At 44.5% G+C, this 23,194-nt stretch overlaps 2 protein-coding genes across 6 annotated transcripts in view; one reads left to right on the plus strand and one right to left on the minus strand.

Annotated features, from left to right (window-relative positions):
- Nif3l1 (NGG1 interacting factor 3 like 1) lies at positions 1–16,546 on the plus strand. 2 transcript variants are annotated; one of them, XM_021655091.2, is made up of 7 exons: positions 1–119; positions 1,615–2,070; positions 4,338–4,500; positions 7,741–7,867; positions 9,534–9,672; positions 11,520–11,603; positions 16,139–16,546. In XM_021655091.2, the coding sequence occupies exons 2-7, from the start codon at positions 1,638–1,640 to the stop codon at positions 16,321–16,323; spliced, it is 1,131 nt and encodes a 376-aa protein (XP_021510766.1). In that variant the 5' UTR covers positions 1–119; positions 1,615–1,637; the 3' UTR covers positions 16,324–16,546. The 2 variants fall into 2 exon arrangements, with proteins under 2 accessions (XP_021510766.1, XP_021510767.1); XM_021655092.2 differs by lacking the exon at positions 1–119 and adding an exon at positions 319–343.
- Positions 16,547–18,574: 2,028 nt separating this feature from the next.
- Orc2 (origin recognition complex subunit 2) overlaps positions 18,575–23,194 on the minus strand; it is a 38,481-nt gene continuing 33,861 nt past the window's right edge. For 3 of the 4 annotated variants that reach the window (XM_060368399.1, XM_060368400.1, XM_060368398.1), the window contains 3 exons: positions 22,354–22,415; positions 21,330–21,448; positions 18,575–19,650 (listed from right to left, as the gene is read on the minus strand). In XM_060368399.1, coding sequence (XP_060224382.1) covers positions 19,564–19,650; positions 21,330–21,448; positions 22,354–22,415 — 268 coding nt within the window. In that variant the 3' untranslated portion in view covers positions 18,575–19,563. Of the gene's footprint in view, positions 19,651–21,329; positions 21,449–22,237; positions 22,416–23,194 lie in introns of those variants that run through there. The other variant, XR_009586438.1, reaches the window with a different exon arrangement.

Below are 23,194 nucleotides of genomic sequence, written 5' to 3' on the forward strand. Positions count from 1 at the left end.
ACACTCGCCTGAGGTCGGAAGGAAAACGCACCCGGCCACTTCCGCCCACCTTCCTGCCGGCCCTGCCAAGAGCTTCAGGGCTGAGCGGAAGTGACGCGCCACAGGAGTTTCTGCGCCTGGTGAGTAGTGGGCGAGTGTGAGGTCGCGAGGGCTGTCCTCTCGCTGCACACCGGGGCCGGTCGCGGTGCCGCCGAGGGGAGACTGCGGCGGAGAGCTCCCCCGCTGCAGGAGGGGCGAGGGTCCCGACTCGAGGCTTGAAGGCTGTGCCACGTGGCCTTTTTTTTTACTCTGGAAAATGTCTTGAGCCATGCACTAGAGCAAGAAGGAAGAACCGTGCGCGAGGGTAAAGAAAGCTCTCGTGTAACTTAAGTAGCAATGGCTGTTCAGAGACCTTGCAGGTAGCCCCAGATAAGGTAGATTGGCTGTGGACTTGTAATTGTCCAGTTTCTCCACTGGGCTGCGCTTCCAGGCCGTTTGCCCCTTCAGGAGGTCTCGTTCACGCCCACTAGTGCGGTTTCACTTTGAACTTCGTGGCAGTGCGAGGAGATGGGATTGAAGAGTGAGCTCCTCAGCTGCCTGTCGCAGGCGGTTCCAAATTATTATTCATATTATTTCAAATGTTTTCAGTGTATCTGTATTGTGAGCACCCCGTGTCAGAAACATAGCCGGACACGTTCATGTCATCTCACAATGGTTTATTGAATAACAATAAAATCACAAGGTACATCAGCTTTGTTGGCCAGGTATTCCCAATGCCCTCGATAGCTGGTTGAGGCAAACATGTTCCCTTTATTCAAAGCTCCTGTTAACACTCAGGCCGCACACCACATAGTAAATGTCTGTATATTTGTCTTTTGGATTGGTGGTTTTGTGGCACTGCCCTCCCACATTGGCATTTGAAGGGCCACAGAATATGTGGGTAAATGCCCTACCCGTTTGGCCCCGCTGTGTGTAGGTGTTGGTGTTCACTCGGGCAGCAGCGCTGGTCTTCTCTTGCCTTGACTCTGCTCATCTGTGGAGGGACCTGTTTACCTCAATTCTTGCTCATATGCTCAAGATTTTTAAATTTCAAATGTTTGCTACAGGGTCTTCTGTAACCAGGCTGGCCTTGACCCTCATATCCTGCTGCCTCTTCCCTCCCAAGTGCTAGGAGACATGTGCCATCACACCCAGTATATGTGATGCTGGGAACTGAACCCTGGTGCATGCTGGGCAAACACTACCAACCCAGCTGCATCTTCAGCCCCTTAAACAGGTTTAATAGTGTGCCTGTGTGTATCTTTGTGTGCATTTGTGTTGTGAGTGCAGTAGAGATTCAGGGTGTAAAGTTGAAGCAGTGGTGAGGGCATTTATAGTGTATTGGCCTTGCTAGGTGATAGAATGGTGCCGATGCCTCTTCAGATGGCTGTGTGGCAGGTTGCCATGTCTCCATTTTGTATATGAGAAAAAAAGAGGTCACCAGACGTAGCTGAGCCCAGCTTGCTGTAGATTGGCAGAGCCACTATTTGAATCTGGGTCTGTGGCAACAACTGTTTAACTCACATGCTTTATTGCCTCAAAGTGCAGAAGTGAACTGAACACAAATAAATACCATTTCTTACATTTTTACCCCAGACGTGGTTTTACCTGGTTTCCGTATGCTGTCATCTGCACATCTGGTCCCTACAAGTGTCCGGCTTGCCCAGTCCTGGATCTACAGTTCTTCTCGTTCCTTCATGGATCTGAAGGCTCTTCTTTCTTCCTTGAATGACTTTGCATCCCTCTCGTTTGCTGAGAGTTGGGACAATGTGGGATTACTGGTGGAACCAAGCCCTCCCCATACTGTAAAGACACTCTTCCTGACCAACGACTTGACTGAGGAGGTCATGGAGGAGGCACTGCAAAAGAAGGCAGATCTCATTCTCTCCTACCATCCACCTATTTTCCTGCCCATAAAGCACATAACTTGGAAGACCTGGAAGGAACGCCTGCTGATCCAGGCACTGGAGAACAGAGTCGCCATCTACTCTCCCCACACAGCCTTCGATGCCGCACCCCAGGGAGTCAACAGCTGGTTAGCCAAAGGGCTTGGTGAGAACCCTCTCGGCCTTTTCTAGTTAATGATTTCCCTATGCATACTTTAAAAGTTTAGAATGTCTTCTGAGTAAATGTTTTAATCGTTTTTTTTAAGGGGCATCAGATTTTCTATTTTTGTGTAATATTAAAAGCAGTGTGTTGCTTAAATTGGTTAAGATGTATTTTATTTTTATGTCTGTGGGGTGTTTTGCCTGCTTGTATGTAAGTGCACCAAATGTGTGCAGTGCCCATGTAGCCTAGGCCACAAGAGGGTGTCGGATCCTCTAGAGCTGGAGCTACAGACAGTTATGAGCTGCCATGTGGGTGCTGGGAACTGAACCCAGGTCCTCTGCAATAGCAAGTGGTGCTCTCCACGACCGAGCCAGCTCTCCAGCCCAAGTTTCATTTGAAAAATGAACTATTTGTTGGAGCTGGAGAATTGGCTCAGCATTTAAGTACACTTTCTGCTGCTCTTACAGAGGTGCTGAGTTCCCAGCACCCACTTGGAGGCTTCACAACTATTGTAACTCCAGTCCCAGGGGGAACCAATGCCCTCTTCTGACCTTTATGGACACACACGTGGTGCATACATGCAGACAAGACACTCATATATGTAAAACAATGAAATAAAGCTAAGCAAAATCTTTTAAGAAAAAAAGAAAAACGAAACACTATAAGCCTATAATCCAAAATTCCATACTTTAAACATCCAGGAAGCTGAATCAGGAAGAGCTTGGCTTTAAGGCTAGCCTGAGCTATACAGCCAGACACTGTATCATCCTACCAAAACATAAGCAAAAGGAAAACAAACCATGAAATATTTTGTTGTTTTGCTGCTGGGTCTCATGTAGCTCAGGCTAGCCTTGAACTCTATGTAGAGGGCTGGCCCGATTTGCTTTCTATTGCTATGATAAACAGCATAACCAAAAGCATCTTAAGAAAAGGGTTTCTTTATCTTTTGGCTTACAGTCCATCATGACGTGAAGTCAGGGCAGGGTCCTGGAGGCTGGAACTGAAGTCCAGGCCGTAGAGGAGCACTGCTTACTGCTTTGCCCTCATGACTTCCTTAGCCTGCTCTCTTAAACAACCCAGGACCACCTAGGGTTCTGGGTCCTCCCACATCAATCCTTAGTCTAGAACATGTCCCACAGACTTGCCTACAGGCAATGCGATGGAGCCATTTTTCTTTCTTTTTTTTTTTTTTTTTTTTGTTTTCAATTGAGATTTTCTTTTCCTGGATGACCCTGGCTTGTGTCAAAGCTGACAAACAGAAGCCAGCACAGGGAGGATAATGGGTTAGCTTCAGGTAGCAAGCATGGCATGGGTCTTCATTGCTAGACCACCCTCATGGTTGTTCGGTCAGGTGACACGGTGGCAGCATCCCCGGCGCTGGCAGCTGCTCAGGATCTTCAGGATGTGCTTGCTAGGTTAATTACATAAATAGCGAGATTGTTGGTGGTCTTGTTTTTATTTATTTTTGTTATTACCGTGTGACTGTGTACATCAGAGGACAACTTTCAGGAGTTGGTTCTCTCCTTCCACTGTGGGTTTCTGGAACTGAACACAGGTCGTTAGTCTTATGTGACAGGTTCGTTTATCCAGTGCTAGAATTAGAGGCATGTTGGTGACACGCAGCTTGCCATCAGGGTCTCACTGAAAGCTTACATCCCAGCATGAGTGAAGGGATTCAGCGTGGCGTAGCTTTATTTTGGTACTCATTTTGAGCTAAAGCTTTTTGTTGTTGTTCTTTTGGTTGTTTTATTTGTGTTTCTTCCAGTCTCACTTGCCTTGGCTTGGAACTGAGCGTGTAGATCAGGCTGGCCTCACACTCAAGACAGATCTCATGTGCATCTGTCCAGACCTCACCAGTTCTAGGACAGGCGTGAACCACCATACCTTGCCTTGGACTGAAGCCTTTATAATAAAGTGCTTATTATAAATGTGCCCAACACATATGTATTTGTGATCTATACTTTGTTTTAAATGAGATTGACCAAACGGTAGATTAAAAAAAAAAAAATCAGCGATTCTTTTTGTCCAAGGTTACCTGAAATATGAATCTTCAGGAAAATAAATGTGAAAATGGATTTTATTTTAAATGTGCAGACAATCTAGATCATGGAGACTGGTAATGAGCGTGTAAGGGTTATTTATGTAAGTGTGCTCACATAGGTAAGCATGGAAGTGGATTCTGAAACGTGTCATAGATTTTACTTACAGTGTCTTATCTCTAGTTCTAAAGCGCTACAAAGGACATGGTTTCCCGACACTTTTCTCCTTAGGAACTTGCACTACCAGACCCATCCACCCCTCCAAAGCTCCTGACTACCCGACAGAGGGGACTCATCGCCTGGAATTCAGTGTGAACCACACCCAAGACCTAGAGAAAGTCATGTCTGCAGTGAAAGGAATTGGAGAGGTTTCTGTCACTTCTTTTCCTGCTAGGTATGTTACCTATCCCTGGGTTTAAAAGCTTGTCGTGTATGATTTATTTAATGTGTGTTTGCATGGAGATGCGCACACCATAGTGTGTATGTGGAGGTCAGGGGACAACTTGGGCAAAGAGGTTCTCTGTAGCCAGGATTTTGGATTCTTTATTGGGCTCTCTTTCCCACCTCCCCTTCCAAACCCCCAGCTCTAGGTAGGAGAGAAAGGAGAGAGTGGCCGGGGCTGTCAATGCCGTCCAGTGTAGGGAGTGTCGAGGTAAGTGTCATGGAGGCCCATAGAGAATGCTGAGTGAGGCGGCATGGCTGCCATGACCCCTCAAACAATCCCGACCCACTGCGCACAGTGGTGATCTACTGGGGTCTCCTCGCACACTGGTGAAGTCAAAAAATGGATTCAAGGCTAGAGTGGCGACTGCTTCCTCCTTCTCTTGATGCTTGAGGCTAGCGTGGGATGTTGGCCCTTCAATCATGTAAAGGCTTTTACACAGCACAATAAAGTTAGACCTGCACCTTGAGTCTGATTCCTGGGGCTCTGTTGCCACTCACCCCCTTTTCCTGGTTCCTGTTCCCCACAGTTAGACTGCTTCCTGCTGATTAGGGGTATTGACATCAGGACATCGCCAACCAGCAGTCCAGCAAATAGCAAAAGCAACCAGCCAAAGTACCATGAGCAAACAGCGAAGGGACCAGCAGCAGCCTCCAGCCTCTCTCAGAGCTCTGGTAGATGCCCTTGGAAGAGTTCCCAGAATTCCAAAGGTTAACTATTTTCAGCTGGCAAAATCACGCCCCTGCCAGAGCACGAGACAAATCATACTTAGCTGCTGTGGTAACTCTAAAGCAGTCCTAATTTCCACACCTGGGATTGAAACAGAAGCACATTCTTACAACATTTCTTCTGTATTGTTTAGAAAAACAAAAATTCTCACTATACTTCTCTCCTTCCACTACATGGGATCCAAAGATTGAACTCATGTAGGCTTTGCAGTATGTCCCTTTACCCACTGAACCATTTCAGAGCCACTTTTCTGTTGTTTTGTTTGCTTTAGTTTTTCCTTGAGATAGGGTCTCATGATATATCGAGGATGGCTGCCAACTCCTGCCCTTGCCTCCAGTGTCGGGGTAACAGATGTGAGCTGCTACTCCTGGCTTCTATTTCTTTTCTTAATTTTGTTTATATCTATGGGTGTGTTGCCTGCACTTAGGTCTGTGTACCACATGTGCACCTGGGCCCAAGTGTAGTATGAAATATGGTCTGGCCCTCTAAATGACCGTATACCCTTCTGTGTCAGTTGGCTAGATTTAAAATTACAGAAGCTGTCCTGCCACACTGAGATACCATGTAAATACTTAAAAGAAAAATAAGTTGAGCTGGGCATGGTGGTCTATGTCTTTAATCCCAGCATTAGGGAGGCAGAAGCAGGCAGATCTTTGTGAGTTCAAGGCCAGTTTGGTCTACAGAGTGAGTCCAGGACTGCCAGGGCAACAGAGAAACCCTGTCTCAAAAAACCAAACCAAACAAAAACCGTAAAATAAGTTGAAAATAAAGCATTAAAAATTCAAGCAGTAGGTTTTGAAATGGCTCGGTGGGTAAAAGGCACTTACCACCAAGCTGTCTGCCCCCAGGAGTGTGATCCCTGAACGCACACAGTGGAAGGAGAGAACCGAGTTCCTGAAGTTGCCCTCTGACTTCCTAGGCATCCTATGGCATACATGTACACACTCATGCCCACTCCCACATTCACGCATGCACTAATAATAAGAAGGAAGATTCACAGTCCACATAATCCCTTGCGTTGTTTACAGAGAACTGGGTCTTCTGGCCTTGAACTTTTGATCCTTTGGCCTCAGCCTTCCAAGGATTAAGATACAGGCATGTGTCATCTGGCCCAGCTGAGGAGTAGATATAGTCACAATAAACATAGTTTTGTTTTCTACATTTTTTTTCATTATATTTATTTTGACGCATGGTCTCACTATATCTCACTGTCTACCTCGGCTTGTCCTACAGTGATATGTAGTCCAGGTTAACCTCAGACTTACAGAAATCCGCCTGCTTCTGCCTCCTGCTGCTGGGATGAAGGCATGCTCTACCACAGCAGGCACACAGGTTGTTTTCCTAACTGAAAGGTGTGCTGTGGGTACTGGGAACTGAACTCTGGTCCTTGCAAAGGGCATAGGCTTAACCGCTAAGCCATTTCTTCAGCCCATTCATTTGTTTGACTTTATCTTTTTTGTTTTGTTTATGAGATGGGGTCTTTCCTCTGTAGTCCTGGCTGTTATGTAGACCAGGCTGTCCTTGAACTCACAAAGAACCCCCTGCTTCTGCTTTCTAAGAGTTAGGACCAAAGTCAAAGAGTTAGGTTTGAGATGGCCTGTAACTCCTGATCTACATGTGTTACTGCACCAGATCAGAGAACCTTTTTGTTTTGTTTTGTTTTTCAAGACAGAGTTTCTTTTTATAGCCTTGGCTGCAGGAAACCTTTTTAGGTATCTTTTATTTCTAGAATTCTGTGCTAACAAAACTGCATGTGCTTTGATTTTGTTTAGTCAAGGTTTGGCTACATGGTCAAGTCTGGCCTTACACTCACCACAGCTCTTCTGCCTTTGCCTCCTTAGAGGTGGCGTTACAGGCCCTTGGCCCCATCCCAGGCTAGAAAACTCTTGATAGCACTTTGTTTTGAGACTCCCTAGAGCACTCCTTCTCAAGGGCTGTCTGTCCATTATGGGTTCTTACTACAAATGCAGATCTGGGCCTTCATTCTGTATAGTCTGGATTCAGTGATTGAAAATTACTCATAGGGTAAAGACACTTTCTGCCAAGGCTGATGGGCCTTGGTTTTGATCCCTACAACCTGCTTGGTAGAAAGGAAATGGACCTTCATACATTGTCCTCTGATCCACACGCTGTGGTGTGTATATACTGCCAAGCACTTGTACACATGTGCATGCATACACACATACATGGAGAAAGGAGAAAAATTTCCATTTTCTCTAGCTCTGTCCATAGATATTCAATTTTACTGGACATGTTGAAGGATGTAGCCACTGTTACTTTAAGTTGGTAGGCATAAGGTGTCAGGGTTCTGGGCAGCCATATTTTGAGGGCTCTGTATTGGTCTGAGATTAAGCAAGTTTTGCTGATCACATCTTTGGTTTCATATAAATCTGTTAAAGAAGTTTATAGACTGTGGGGCATTTAAAATACTTTTATCCTAGTTAAGCAACTGATATTTTCTAGGTGTGATGATGATGAACAAACGCGGATCAGCCTGAATTGCACTCAGAAGGCTCTGATGCAGGTGCTAGCCTTCCTCTCCCAGGACAGACAACTTTATCAGAAAACTGAAATTCTTTCATTGGAGAAGGTAAAAAAAAAAAAAAAAAAAGAATTCAGCCCTCATGTTGCTGTGCATTTTGACAGCTGTGTTGATGCATAACTGGCATTCAGATACTACGTGTGAATACTGGTGGATTGCATTACAGTTGTTCTTGTGCTGCAGGTTCATTTATAAACTGTTAACTGTTAAGTCAAACAGAGTTGATTACGGTGCAAGCCTGGCAACCTGAGTTTGAGCCATAGAACCCGTAAATGAAGGAGCGAATTGAGAGCGCGCATGCTCACACACACACTGTGGTGAGGACATGTTCCTGGAGACTTCTGTGAGAGGGAGCCGGTGTGGGACTAGGAGGTCCCTGACCCTTCCTTCCTTGTGGTTCTAGATGTGGGTATTTATTACCCTCCTGTGGAGAGAGCACTGGGAATGGCTTGAGTGTTGAAACCTGAAAGCCTGTCCCCAGCGACCCCCTCCAACCAGGCCTCACTTCCTAATCCTTCCCTTCTACAACTGGGGACCAAGCATTCAAATGTATGAGCCTACGAGGGGACATATTTTCGCTCAAACCTCTTGTTGGTGCCTCATAGGAGCATGGCCATGTCACCAGGAAAAATGTATTTAGTCCGACTTCAGAAAGTCCCCATAGTCTTTCATATCTCAATACTGTTTAGAAGACCAGAGTTCAGTGTCTCTACTGAGACCCAAGGCAGTCTGTTAGTTCTAACCCCTTGTGAAGTCAAAAGGCAAATTACATACTTCCAGCATACAGTGGCACAGAATATGCATCACCATTACAAAAAGGAGTAATGGTGGCATGGTGAAGAAATGCCGGAACAAAGCCAGAACGAAACCCATCAGGTGAACTCCAAATCCTGTAGCTTTGTGTCTGGTGTCAAATGGCTTAGATGGCTCTTCCTTTAGGCCTTTGCTGACTGCAATACACTTCTCTTATTGATCCCACAAGGCGAGAATAAGATCATGGCTACAATTTTTGAGCCAAATTTGAAGCAAGCGCTATTAAATTTTGGCTAGACAATGGACACTGGCTAGGTCCATCCCCAGAATTCCCAGAAAAGGGCCTCGAATTACCTTGTCAGATGCTTATAAAGGCACAGCCCACAAGGCTGCGTGCTTCTGCCTCTGTCCAGTTGGGGACCAGCATTCGTCCTGACATGCTTCCTGCCCATGTCCCTGCATCCTATGTGTGATCAAGCAGTGCTGTGCAGTTGGCATACCAGCCTTGTTTACAGAAGTGAAAACGTGTGGCTTGTTAGCTTACATGAAGAGCCACCAGCATTTTAGGAAGTATCTGTCTTTGGGCAAGTGGGGCTTATATTTAAAGGCATTTTGTTTTATAGATCCCAGCACTTGTTAGGTAGAGGCAGGTGGGTGTTTGTGAGTTCAAAGCTAGTCTGGTCTACACAGTGAGTTCCAGGTCAGCCAAAGCTACACACAGAGAAACCCTGTCTGAAAAAACAAAACAAAACCAACCATCCAACCAACCAAAACAACAGCAACAACAAAACTTAGTTTTGACTATGTGTTAAATATCTAGGAGGGTATGAACTCCCAAAAGTTAGAATGCTTTTACAAGGTTTTCATCCTAAGCTTATAAACACAAATCTTCCTGATTCCAGTTCTGTACATTTTTTGGGACTGGGGACAGATGCTGTTTCTAACTTGTGTTTCTTGTCAGCCTTTGCTCCTGAATACTGGAATGGGACGGTTATGCACATTGGATACATCTGTCTCCCTGGCAACAATGATAAAGCGGATCAAAAGACACCTGAAGCTATCTCATCTTCGCTTAGCTCTTGGAGTAGGGAAGACATTAGGTAAATATCTCTTTCCTCATCCAGCAGATCTACTGTGACTGGATTCATTTTGGTTTTATTTATTTTTGACACCTGGTCTCATACACACAGGACCCTCTCAAACTCCTTTTTCTTTTGCCATTATCTCCCAAGTGCTGGGAGTATGTACTGCTTTTGCCTAGTACGTGGCAGGAACACCGTGGCGGCTCAGGGAGATAACTGGTTTGCTTTGTCAGCCAGGGGGGGCTGGGCTACAATGTGGAATACATCTCTCTAGCCTAAATGGTAAAATGTGGGGATCAGGAACTGGGGAATGCGGGATGAGTGGCGGTGGAGCCCACGCAGAATCCTGGGAATCAGACTCCAGAGGCCAGACTCCAAGTGCAGATCTAACTTTATCGTCCAGTGTAAAGGCCTTTAAATGACTGAAATGCCACGCAAACCATCCCATGCTGGCCTCAAGCACCACTAACAGTCAGGTTAGTGTGGAGTACGGAGATGTGGAGAGCTGGCAAGATCACCTCAGGAGACTTCTGTAGAGGGGAAGCAGTCAGCGCCCTAGCCTCCGCTCCCTTCTGAGACTTCACTAGTGTGCTAGGAGTCCTTAGTAGATCAACACTGTGCGCAGTGGGTCAGGACTGGCTGAGGAGCTGGAGGAAGGAGTCCTCCCTCGCCATTCCCTATGGGCCTCCATAAGGCTTATGAACACTCCCACAGTCAAATTTATCTCTTACTCGGTTCTATATTCATCTCTGGTCAGCATTGGAGGTCTGCTAATTATAAACTGGCCATTGCTGCAGAGGGTTTTAGCTCATTATTAGGCAGAAATTCTAGACTGGCCTGGGTGGGATGTAGACCTTTACCTCTGACACCTGTCGGAAGCAGCTGGATCTTTGCTGGGGGTGGGCCTACATAGTGAGGTACAGGCCAGCCAAGACCACACCGGAAGGTCCCTTCTTAAGAAAAAAAAAGGGGAGGTGCCTAATATAGTTGTATCTAGCATTTTTTTTTTAATATTTATTTATCTTGAAGTGTTTGTGTGTTGTCAGACCCCCCCTGGAGATGAAGTTACAGGTGGTGGTGAGCTACCAGATATGAATGCTAGGAGCCAGATTTGGGTCCTCTGGAAGAGCAAGTGCTTTTAACCTGACCACCCATCTCTCCTGCTCTACATTTCTCTACCTTGCCCTTAGTTCTTCAGCCCTCTTGCCTCTGTCCACAGACTCAGCTGAGGTTTATTAGCACTGAGGCAAAGTGAGAAGCTGCAGTATTGTTACTACTCAAGAGGCTTATGGGTTTGCACAGCTGCATTTGAAGCAACAGTGCTCTTGTCTTGTGTTTTCTGTATGGTGCCAAAGATGGATCTGCTTGCCTAAAATATTTTTAAATTGTTTTTTGAGTGATGCATGCTGCCACATGCCTTTAAGTTGAGCACTTGTGTGGAGGCAGGAATCATCATAGTTCAAATTTCAGCTGGCCTTGCCTGAACTTAGGGTTGTCCTCACAAACTCTGGGACTATAGACATGTGGGATTACGGGTCTCACCATGCCTGCTCTTGGTTTTGTGTTGCTTCGTGTTTTCTTTTTTTTGAGACAAGGTCTCACAGTGGAGCCCTGGCTGTCCTGAAACTCTATAGATCAGGCTGGCCTCGAACTCACAGAGATCCACTTGCCTCTTGCTTCCCAGGTGTGGGGCTTAAAGGTGTGCCACCACACCCATTTTTAAATCAAGACAGCATAATTCATAACTACTGAAGAGAGTAGTCAGTCTGCATTAGTTAGGATTTTTAGTACAAGTTGTAGTGTTACACAGAAAGGGGTTATATTTCTCTGTAACACCACTAACTCTTACTGCTTTTTTCTTGAAGAGTCTCCAGTCAACACTGTGGCCCTGTGTGCTGGTTCTGGAGGCAGCATTCTACAAGGAGTGGAGGCTGACCTTTACCTCACAGGTAGGACAATTTCTTGATCTCTTCCTCAACCTTACCTTATTTCTTAAACATTCAGAACTAGCAGATTTCAGGACTGTGGACCAGCTAAAGCATAACAATATAGCTTTTCCCTTTCATTTCTGTGGGTTTTTTTTTTTTTTTTTTTGTGCAGGGCCTTGAACCTCGAATCTCCTGCATGCCAGCTACTGAGGGCTATGCCACCAGCCCTTAATAACTGTGTTCTCCACTTGAATCAGACAGGATCAATAGCAAACTGAAGGCAGTGTTGTCAGTACAGGGGATAAATCACGTGACAATCTCACAGTTTGCCCCCAAGTTCAGTCCAGTCACTATTTACTTAACTGCTTTTCTTCTCAGGTTTCATGTTAGATAATGGGATGCCTTCTTGCTTGCCACCTGGGTTGCAAAGAGGTTCCTTTTGGCCCAAAGTCAGTTAACAGTTCCCTCAGGTCAAGCTCTGAAATCTTTTAGAATCTTCTTTTGTCTTTATATCTTACCTGAAGTATTATGCCTGATTCATGAGTCCATTGCAAAACACACGAGGATCTTTATTGGCATCCAGCTAGAGAGCTCAGGTTTTAGCCTGGCAAGCTTCTGTTGGTTAATACAGAAAAAAGGGATGCTACATTTCATAAACTGTTTGCTATGGGAAAGTGCCAGGACCATGAATGTTCCCATATTGTTTTCTTTGGGGTTTGGGGGGTGGAGTGAGGGGAAATGGCTGGCCAGGGGCTTCAGTCCTGTGCTGGACTGATAGACTGCTGCTAGGGGAGAGGGCTGGTTAGCTCAGCCTGAGCTATCTCCAGGAGCAAGGCCTTCCAGGCTGGTTTCCTGGCAACAGCACTTCCCATGAGCAGAGAACATCAAGGTCAGTTCTTCCCTACAGCTGCCCAAATGTCTTAAGTTAGCTCAATACCACAAAAACCTCATTTTTAATTCTTTGGTCTCTCAGAAGCACTCCACTGTGCCTCTAACGGTCCCCTCAAATGTGTTTTTTATCGTGTGCCACAGTGCACATGTAGAACTCATAAGACAGCTTGTAGGAGTCTGTTCTCACCATGTGGTTTCCTGGGATTGACCTGGGGTTGTCAGCTTGAGGGCGAGTGCCCTCAGCCACTGAACCACATCTCACCGCCACTGAACCTTTGAGGCAGGATCTCATTGGGTACTCTTGGCTGGCCTTGTAGACCAAGTTGACCCTGAACTCAGGGATGCTTCAACTCCTGCCTCCTACGTGCTGGAATTAAAAGATGTGCACCACCATCCCTGGCTGCTTTTGGCTTGCCATGGTCTCACTATGTACCTCTGACTGGCCAAAACTTAGTATGTTAACCAGGCTGGCCTTGAACTTAGAGCAACTGCAGTTCTTCTGCCTGTTTCCAGTGGCTGAGATGACAGACTTGTGCCACCAGTTTTCCAAGTGTAGCTACTCGGACGCCAGGCATTGGCGACTCCTCTTTGCCTAACCCCTCGTGCAGCCTGCATTTAAGAACTCTCTCCACTTATGGAGCCTTTTTCTTGTCCCCCTCTGTTGTGCTTTCAGTGATGAGCAAAAAGACCAACCAAAAACCCTAACTTTTTTTCTATCTAACACTGTTCTTCCCCTAACTCTCTTTAACCCGTTTCTTTGTACTGACTTACACTGTGCATTTCTGGCAGATAAAACATTGTTTTTGGCTCCTAGGCTTCTTGCTCTGTCCTTGAGGATTCAATCTAAAGACAGTTAATTTTTCTTCCTCCCTTTTTGATGCGGGATCTCACTGTGTAGCTCTTGCTGGCCTGGAACTAGCTGTGTAGACTAAGTTAGCCTGGAGATTTACAGCTGTCACCTGCCTCTGCCTCAAGTGCTGGCACTAAACGTGTGTGTTACCATGCCCTTCCTTTTTGTTTTTTGAAACTAAGACTCATAGTGAAGGCCAGGCCAACCTCAAACTTGTCATTCTGCTGCCTCAGTGTTCACCCAGCCCAGCCCTGGTTAATTTTTCTTGAAAGAATTGAGGCCGGGGAGACAGTCAGTTGGTGCAGTACTTGCCTCGCATGCACGAGGACTTGAACTTGCTCCAGAGCCCACGTTAGAGGAACTGTGCGCAGCAGCCCATGCCTGTAAATCCAGTGCTAGGGAGAAGACAGCGCTCACTGTCAGCTAGCCTAGAGGAGTTGCTGAACTCCATGTTCAATAAAAGAGCTTGTCTAAAAAACAACATGGAGAGAAACATTAATAAAAGTACCAACTCTCCGTGTTCACATAAGGCAATGTCCTTTGTTCTGAGGAGATTATATAAGGAATCACCGAGGTGTCGAGTGTCAACATGTCTGCATTTCATAACCAGATGGTTCCAGAGTAAGTACCTGTTTGCACACATAATCCTTTACACATATACTGGGGGCTTTGGATTTATCATGGCCATATCCGTAAGCCAAGCAGAGATAAAGGAAGCTTAACTAAAGAACTGTGGGGAGGCTGACAGCACAGCTGGAGTAAGCATCTGGCGCACTGCCTTGGAGAGAACTGTAGACTTCAGTTTGAGGAACTATGGTGGCCTTGATGGAACGTGACGCAGTCACCTTTGAAATCCCTTAAGCGTACACACCCAGAGATAAAGAGCATCACTTAACCTGGTTACTGTTCAGATACGGCCAGAAGATCTGGAGGCACTTTGAGGTGCCGCCCCTTCTGTGCACACATGTCCACCCCTGCTCCTTAGGGTTGGTACAGAGTGAGATAAAGACCTCCAGGACCAGACTGTGGTCAGCCCTCCAAGCGTTTCCTTCGCTGCTTCTCTTGGATCTGGGTTTTCTTTTTTAAAAAGTACCTACTGTTTACACACACAGGGTGGGTCTCATGACCCTTTCCTGCATGTAGACTTTGAGCATCCGCATCCTGTTACACTCAGTTGTCCTTTCTACTTCTGCTGATCCCTCCCTTGTTCTTTTCAGTGTTTTACCTCCTCTCCCTCCCTCTGTGGTACCAATACACACATGCCATGTACTCACAAACACACACATACACAGTTAAAAACAACAAATACGGTTCTTAAAAATTATAAATATGTGCATACGGTAAGTTCAAGCAGTTCCAAATGTTAAGGTATTTTGGAAATATAAGGGTACTTGAATATAAACTGTTCCCAGCAGTGAACTGATATGATTGTGTAGAGCTGAAAATAGCTCAGCTTTCCAATAAGAACACATTTTCTCTTATTTCTACACTTAATAAATTTATCTGGGCCTGCTCTTGCACTCCTTAAACCCCATGGCTTGGGAGGCAGAGGCAGGTGGAGTTCTATGAATCTGAGGCCAGCCTGGTCTACAGAGTGATTCCCAGGACAGCAAGAACCCTGTCTTGACAAAACAACAACAAATCTTTTTTAAAAATTATCTTAATGGCTTTATGTCTGTAAGTACTTGTCCAAGTTTAACTTTTTTTGAACAAACCAAATTGTACATAGCACACACAGACACACACACGCTCTTTGACAGTTTTGTACATTTGATCATAGATATCACTCTTCTCCCACAATGTTTTTGTACACAATTTCAGTCATCAAATTCATAAGTGGTGCTTTTAAAACTCCAAAAACACTTTTCCCCTTGGCTTTTTGAGACAGGTTTTCTCTGTGTAGCTCTGTTGTTCTAGAACTTGCTCTGAACAGGCTGGCTTCAAATCAAGGGATCTGCCGACCTCTACTTACTGAGTGTTGGGATTAAAGGTGTGTGCCACCACTGTCCTGCCACAACAACTTTCTAACAAGGCCTTTTTTTTTTTTCCCTTTTTAGTTCAGTTGCTTATTTTTGATAGTAACCCAGGATAGCCTCCAACTCACCTATTTTAGCTGAGGCTGGCTTTGAAGGTCCTCTTGCCTTAGCTTCCCAAGTTCTAGAATTATAGCTATACACTGCCATCACTGGCAACATTTTTTTTTTTTTTTGCATCAGCCAAAGAAAAATATTTATGTTGAAAATGGTATAAAACTGTTTTGAGTAATACAAGCATAAGAGGAAAATTTCACACCTGGATTCATGTAAAAGGTTATAGTAAAAATGCTGGCACATTCAAAATATGTGCACAATACAGTCGTCAGGCCAGGAAACTAAAGTATCGATAAAACAATGTGAAATTCATGTTTTGGGCTCAGTGGGTAAACAAACGTGCTTTTCAAGACTGGAAATGGTCTTTAATTCTAGATCCCACAAAGGGAGGAGAGGAGAGAACTGCCCCTGACCTCTGCCAGTGCTGTCTGGTCTCTGTCCCATTGCCGTATCCTTACTCCTGAATACAGGCACGACTCGGCCCCATACAGAGATGTGTACGGTTCAGTTAGAACTTTCCTGTTTCTGTGCTGGGCAGCCTGACCTTGTGCATGAGAGGCGAGCATTCTACACCCGACCACAGCGTGAGGTCTGCATTTCTGTGCCTAGTAACACAGAACTTGGTTCGCGCACCAGAATACAAGCATGGCTTTGAGCCAGAGGTGTTGAGAGTGCCTGGGTTCCGTGTCTAGTATTTAAGTAGTTGCTCTCTCCTCTTCTGGCAGGTGAAATGTCCCACCACGATGTCCTTGATGCTGCTTCTAAAGGAATAAACGTCATCCTTTGTGAACACAGCAACACTGAGCGAGGCTTCCTTTCTGACCTTCAAGAAATGCTGGGTGTCTACCTGGAGAATAAGATTAATATTGTCCTGTCTGAGACAGACAGGGACCCTCTCCATGTGGTTTAAAATGGACAGGGACATCATGACACAGGCTACACATCATCTGGAGTGAAGCAGGACCACAGGGAGTCAGTGGCATGGCCACACTGCTGTACAGGTGTAACAGGTGACATCATTTCAGCTCGTCAATCCAGCTGACCAAGTGTTATAGCTCATAAGGGAAAAACTGTGTAAAGAGTTTGTGTAAAGAGTACACCAAAGACAAATAAACTCTTAGAAAAGACTAAAACCTGTAGGAATTTCTTGTTTGATTACTTGTGCGGTTTCCTGTGTAACCCAAGATAGCCTCCAACTCACTATTTAGATAAGGCTGGCCTTAGACTCTTGATCCTCCTGCCCCCTAAGTGCTAGGACTAAAGGCAAGCATTCTTGGGAAGTAGCTCTGTGTAGACGGTGTTTCAGCCTCAAAGATCTCTGCCCTTCAGTTAATCCTCATCATTTAAAAACTGATTTGGGCTGTGCATGGGTGGCACATGTCTTTTATCCCAGAGTTCTAGGCCAGCCTGGTCAATAGAGTGAATTTCAGGACAGCCAGGGCTGTTATACAGAAAAACTGTCTCTTAAAACAAAACAAAACAAACAAACAAACAAACAAAAAAAAGGGAGGTTGGTGTGGTAGTGCACAACTACCAGCATTTGACAGGCAAAGGTAGGACATTTATGAGGTCAAAGCCTGCCTGGTGCAAAGTGAGGCCCTGCCTCAAAAAAAAAAAAAAAAAAAAAAAAAAAAAAAAAAAAGGGCGGTTGGAGACGGTTCAGCAGAGAGCACTTGCTGCCCTGGCAGCAGAGCGGAGTTCACTTCTCAACTGTAACTCCAGCCACGGGGTATCGGACACCCTCTTCTCATCTCCACAGGCAGCCGCACTCACCAAGACCTGAAAAGGTCAGTCAATGTGCTTTTTAAGTTAGGCATCAGGATGATTTTTTTTTTTTTTTTAAATCAGGCTTAAAAAAAAATCCATAGGTGATCACTATCTACATTTGTATTTATTCCTATAACTTTTGTTCTGTTTTGTGTTTTGGTGGTGGAAGGATCAAACTGAACACTGGGTGTGTTTACCACTCTAGCTGACAGTGTGAGCTTGGGAGAGTAGGGCCTGAAAATGAGGTGGACTAAAGTCTAAGGCAATAGCCAACTTTACTCAGAGCCTCAGACAATGTATACTCTGAGAGTCCAGTCACCCAGGTAAAGCATGCAATCACAAGGACAAGCCTCATGGGGCAAAAACGTGTTTCCATTGGGACATATGAACAAATAACAGCCAATTATAATGAGTAATCTGAAGTGAACTCACTTGTATCCGATACACCTGGGAAGGGCATGAAAGCACATTCCAAGAACAATTTTGTCGTTTTGAAGAAACTGAGGTCACAAGACTTCCCTTGTTTTCTCACAAGCACTCAGACTTTCCCTTGCAGGCTCTATTAGAGCATGTTCTTACACTGTGAATGGCAGGCAAGTATGCAAGTATTCTACCTCTGGCTATCGGGGAGGGGACGTGAACGAGAATCAAGTACAGTGACGGTACATATGGAAATGCCATAAGGGAACCATTACTTTTGCATGCTAACCTAAGAATTAAACACAAAATAACAACAGAAGCGCTCCCCCTGGTGAATTAAGCCTCCTGCCCAGAAACAAATTAGCCAGGAACTTTTAACTTCAGGACATATGACAGCTGCTAGACAGGAAGCAAGTGTGCTGTTGAGCGAAGGGAGCGAGTAGATAGTGATCTGCCTCGGTGCCCATTAGATTTGTAAGATGCACTCAAAAATCCTTTCCAAACGCTTCGGAACAACTAGCACTATAAAATGACTCTATAAACGGGTCTCCATTTATGAACAGTGACATCTATCAAAACTATAAAGGCAAATGCAAAGATGTGTACATTGTATAACTAGAAGCTTATACTATAAAAGAGAAGTTATAATAAACTAGATATATTAAGCAAAAATGCAAGATACGTGGAGTTAGGGAGATGGCTCAGTGGGTAAGAAGGCCTGCTCTGAGAGCGCGAGGACCGGAGTCTGAATCCCCAGCACTCATGTACAAAGCTATCCTCGGCTATGTGCCTGTGACGCCAGCACTTTGTGGGGGACAGGCTGACTCTGATAGCTCCCTGGCAGCCCGGCTAACCCTACAAGGAGCTTCTGGTTCAGTGAGAGGCCTTAACCTCAAGGAAATCAGGCACAGCATCTTACTCTGACCCATCTACAGATGCCGACACACACCACAAAAACAGTACAAACCAGCAGGTTTCATGTTACCAGTGTGCATTTATTTATTAATGTTTGTTGTCTTTTGAAACAGGGCATCACTGTAGCTTCGACTGGTCTAGAACTCATTAACTGGTCTAGGCCGTGAACTCATGTTTTTCTCCTGCCTCAGCCTTCTTGGTGTTGGAATTACAAACAGTATCATGTCTTGATACTGTTGTCTCGAAAGGAAAGAAGCAATCTGCCTGCCCCTGACTCTGGAATGCTGGAATTAAAGATGTGTGCCAGCTATACCTGTGTGCTATTTAAGAAAATAAAAAATGTCAATGTACAAGAATAAGCATTTTTTTATTTTCATTTAATAATTGAAAACAATTACTAAAATTAAATCAAGAATTTATTTCCTAGCCTGTCTTCTCATTTGTATCAAAAGTTCAAGGTCATAGTACAGACATTCGCCATTTTAAATACACTTTCTAGATTGGACATGTGCCTCTACATCCCATATCTCAGGCTCACCTGTCTTAAGTATGTGCAGCTCGGTCCACAATGAGAGAGTGGGTCACCTTAGTCCACTAATTTCAGAAAAAGGCCAGGGATGGACCCCCTCCTTCCTCATCAGTTCTGTGACCCCTACTCTGTACTCTGACGATCTGAAACAAGTGCACTTGTAGTAATTCAGCTCTGTAGTGCTAAACTGCCCTAAAAGTTAGGGATAGCCTCTATTATCAAACAGTCCAAAACTACCAGTTCCAAATAATCCCTGAGCACACTGTTCATCCAGCAAGAAGTCTCCACAGAGCTAATAAATTAAAGGCACATTTTCCCCAACTCAATAATGACTGCATAGTATTAGAGACAGTACACCACCCAGACTAATGAAAGGTCAAATTGGTTATTGTCCCGTCAATAGAACATCTTGCATGCTGGACAGATGGCCTAATGTTCGCTGTAAACCAGCATTCTTACTAGAGGGTGCAGCTGGGGTACAGTGAGTCTTCCACATAACATTCAAGGGTCAGAGACAGTCTAAGCCTCCTCCTCTTCCTTCTCCAAGAAATCTGCCAATGTTCCGCTGTCAACAGGAATTAATAAATATTCTACACCATCAGTTCCCTACAAGATAAAAGAATATTTCATGTTAATCACTTGTAAGGGAGCTATCTAGACCCTTCTATTGCAGGTTAAACAAAACCAAGCCAAACAACAAATAAACAAAACCCCTGGATTTTTAATTTATTTTTTTGTTTTTGAGATGGTTTCTCTGCATAGTGTTGGCTATCCTGGAACTCACTTTGTAGACCAGGCTGACCTCAAACTCAAATTCACCTGCCTCTGAATACTGCCTTCTGAATACTGGCATGCACCACTACTGCCCAGCTGGATTCTATTTTTAGGCAATATTTTAAATATCTAAATAAGCATTTACATATGTAAGTAGAAAAAATAAGGCAAAGGGGCATGACTGTTTGTCTACTTTAAACCTTGATATAGAGTCAAGTGCTTTAATAGGAAATTCTACAGGGCAGGTAGATGACCCTGTCATTTATAAAGTGTAAACTTTATTTATTTCATTTATAAATGACCCTGTCATTTATAAAGTTTACACTTGAGAACCATGCACAACAAAAATCTTAACATGCCCTCAAATTTTTCTGTTTTCAGTAAGTTTACATTTGGACCATATCCACAAGCTGAGGCCAACTAGACCCTTTCATCCCTCTACCCTTTGCAATCTGACAGAACTGATTTTTCTGTCCTACTCCCCCCGTCCCCTCCTCAGCATGACTGTTTGTCTACTTTAAACCTTGATATAGGGTCAAGTGCTTTAATAGGAAATTCTACAGGGCAGGTATATGACAGTTTTCCTCACTGTGCTTTTCCAGGCAGGTCTAACTTTCTGACCCTGTCATTTATAAAGTTTACACTTGAGAACCATGCACAACAAAAATCTTAACATGCCCTCAAATTTTTCTGTTTTCAGTAAGTTTACATTTGGACCATATCCACAAGCTGAGGCTAACTAGACCCTTCATCCCTCTACCCTTTGCAATCTGACAGTGCTGATTTTTCTGTCCTACTCCCCCCGTCCCCTCCTCAACAAGTCCTCTTATGGACTTTTGTTGTGTTCTGAGACATGGTCTTACTCCGTAGCCTTGGCTGGCCTGCAGCTTGTAGAGATCTGCCTGCCTCTTCCTCTCTAGTGCAGGAATTAAAGGTGTGCAACACCACACCCAGCCTTGAGTTTGAAAGACATTCAAGTAGCCTTTCACCCAAAAATATCTTTTGGGGTTGGAAAGATAGCTCAGCAGTAAAACCATTAGCTGTTCTCCCACAGGATCTGGGTTTGATTTACAGATGACAGCTTACACCCATCTGTAACTCCAGTTCCTGGGATCCAATACCCTCTTCTAGTTTCTGCAGGCACCTGGCATGCACACATGATGCAGAAACATACAAAACATGCATGCAATGAAATAATTAGACATAATTAGTTAGGATCATTCCTCTTCTAGCACTGTCCGACAACTTTCTAGAGTTGTCCATGGTGTGTCCCCTCTTCTCTGTGTTCACCGCTCCACAGGGTAAGCGCTCATTAGTCCATCGTTTTCAATCTATGGCTTCCTGGCCTCTCAGAAGCAGCTGACAACACAAGTATCATTCGTTCTCTTGTCCCTTGGCTTCTGTGACATCGTTTTTTTTGTTTTTTTCCTTTCTGGCTGTTTCATCTGCCCTTCTCCTTAGTAAACACTGTGTACGAGCCCTCATAGCCACTGCTACAACAGCAGCCTTACCTTCTTTGTTCTTATAAGTTTGTGGTCCCTAAATTCAGTTAACTGGGCTCGTAGTGTGAGATCACTGTTTACAAGAAATGCTTCCCGACACTGCTGATAAAAATCTTGAAAAGAAAGTCCTGGGGAGATGAAAAGATATTAGTCAATAGTTAATTGTTGATATTTAATGTTTTATTTGATTGGTTTTTGTTTTTTTAAGACAGGGTCTCACTATGTAACTCTTGTCAGCCTTGAACTCATCATGTAGACCAGGCTGACCTGGAACTCACAGAAATCCACCTGCCTCTGCTTCCTGAGGGTTGGCATGAAGGGTAGGGACCACCATGCCACACATAATCAGTATCTTTTGTTTGTTTGTTTGCCTCCCTGCCCGGCCACAATCAGTATTTTTAAGAGAAGATTTACTTTATTTTAAGTTGAGAATATGACTCTGCGCAGAGGCCAGGAGATGGTGTTACATCCCTTGGAGCTGGAGTTACAGGTGGCTGTAAATTGATCAACTGAGTGCTGGGACAAAAGCTGGGCACTCTGCAAGGGCAACAAGGCTCTCAACTGCTGAGCCATCTCTCCAGCTTCATAACATCACTTAAGACATGCCCCAGACATAGATAGCCTGTAAATAACCCTAACATGTTGCAAAGTGGATCAATTGCTGAAAGTTGTCACCTGTGACTAAATAACAGGTAACCTTGCAGGCAGTTTTAAGTAAGCATCAAATAAGACTGACTCTTAAGGAAGGTAGTAACTTAAAAACTGTGATCACTAAAATTTGTATACACAGTAACACATTTTGCCAAGGGGTGACAAATAACATGTCCCACATAGGAAAACTATGAAACTGCCAGACACACATCCATAGTTCTAGTAGTGCTCGGGGTTCTACAAGTAAGTGGGTCTCACGGACATACCCACCACAGAGCAGTCATTCATCTCTGCTGTGAGAAATGCTGGGCTCCCAAGGGAGTCTACAACAGGGAGCATAAGGGAATAGAAAGTCACATTAAATATCACAAATGTTGGATACCGATGTAGGAAGGGCTGTCCTGGTTATCCAGCTGGAACTTTATAAGTAGCCTGAAAATCCCCCTACAAAAAAGCAAACAAACACAAAAAAATCAGACTCAATAGACACGTACTCTGCAGTAGTAAATACAAGTAAGAATGGAAACTATTCAGCTCAGCGCCATCGCCTTTTGTTCCTTTCTCTAACAGCATCATATCCTCACGGGGGAAAAGCTTTTCTAAGAACAAATTCTCTCTCCTTCTCATCAAGTCTGAGGTAGGTCTGCTGACTCCTCTGCAGTCTTGGATGGTCAAGCACGCTGCACAGCTCTGTCCCTGCAGGATGTGGTGGCACAGGCCTTTAGTCTCAGAACTCAGCAAGCATAAGCATGATCTATAAAGTGGGTTCCAGGGCAGCCAAGACCACACAGTTTGAGACTTTGTCTCAAAAATAAAACAAAACAAAACACAACAACAACAAAAAACCCCAACCAAACCAAAACCAAAACATCTCTAGTGCAGTAACAGCACCTTAACAACAAGAAATACAACAGAAGCTCCCAAGTCTTCTCTATATTCACAACTCAGTTTTGTTCAGAAACATAAAAGTTGCATGCGTGCATGTATGTGTACCGTGTGTGCCTGCTGATTCCCCTGGAACCTAGGTTACTAATGGTTGTGAGCCACCATGAGTGCTGAAAATTGAAGACTAATAAGGACTTTACTCAAACTCTGAGCCAACTCCTCAGCCCCTAACAATTTGTTAAGAAAAAACTATTCTAGCTTTATTAGTCAATTTCACAAGCTAATACTGAATATCCCACCTATTGTGTAACCCAATCCTGGTGCCACTTTTATTTTCT

This window comes from Meriones unguiculatus, chromosome 15, assembly GCF_030254825.1.
Source record: "Meriones unguiculatus strain TT.TT164.6M chromosome 15, Bangor_MerUng_6.1, whole genome shotgun sequence".
NCBI classification, from domain to species: domain Eukaryota; kingdom Metazoa; phylum Chordata; class Mammalia; order Rodentia; family Muridae; genus Meriones; species Meriones unguiculatus.

Excerpts from the sequence above, each read along its gene's own strand:
- Nif3l1 (XM_021655091.2), top strand. The coding sequence starts at position 1,638 with ATGCTGTCATCTGCACATCTGGTCCCTACAAGTGTCCGGCTTGCCCAG. Across the intron at positions 4,501-7,740 it reads GTCACTTCTTTTCCTGCTAG|GTGTGATGATGATGAACAAA; the intron begins GTATGTTACCTA and ends GATATTTTCTAG. Across the intron at positions 9,673-11,519 it reads TGGAGTAGGGAAGACATTAG|AGTCTCCAGTCAACACTGTG; the intron begins GTAAATATCTCT and ends TTTTTCTTGAAG.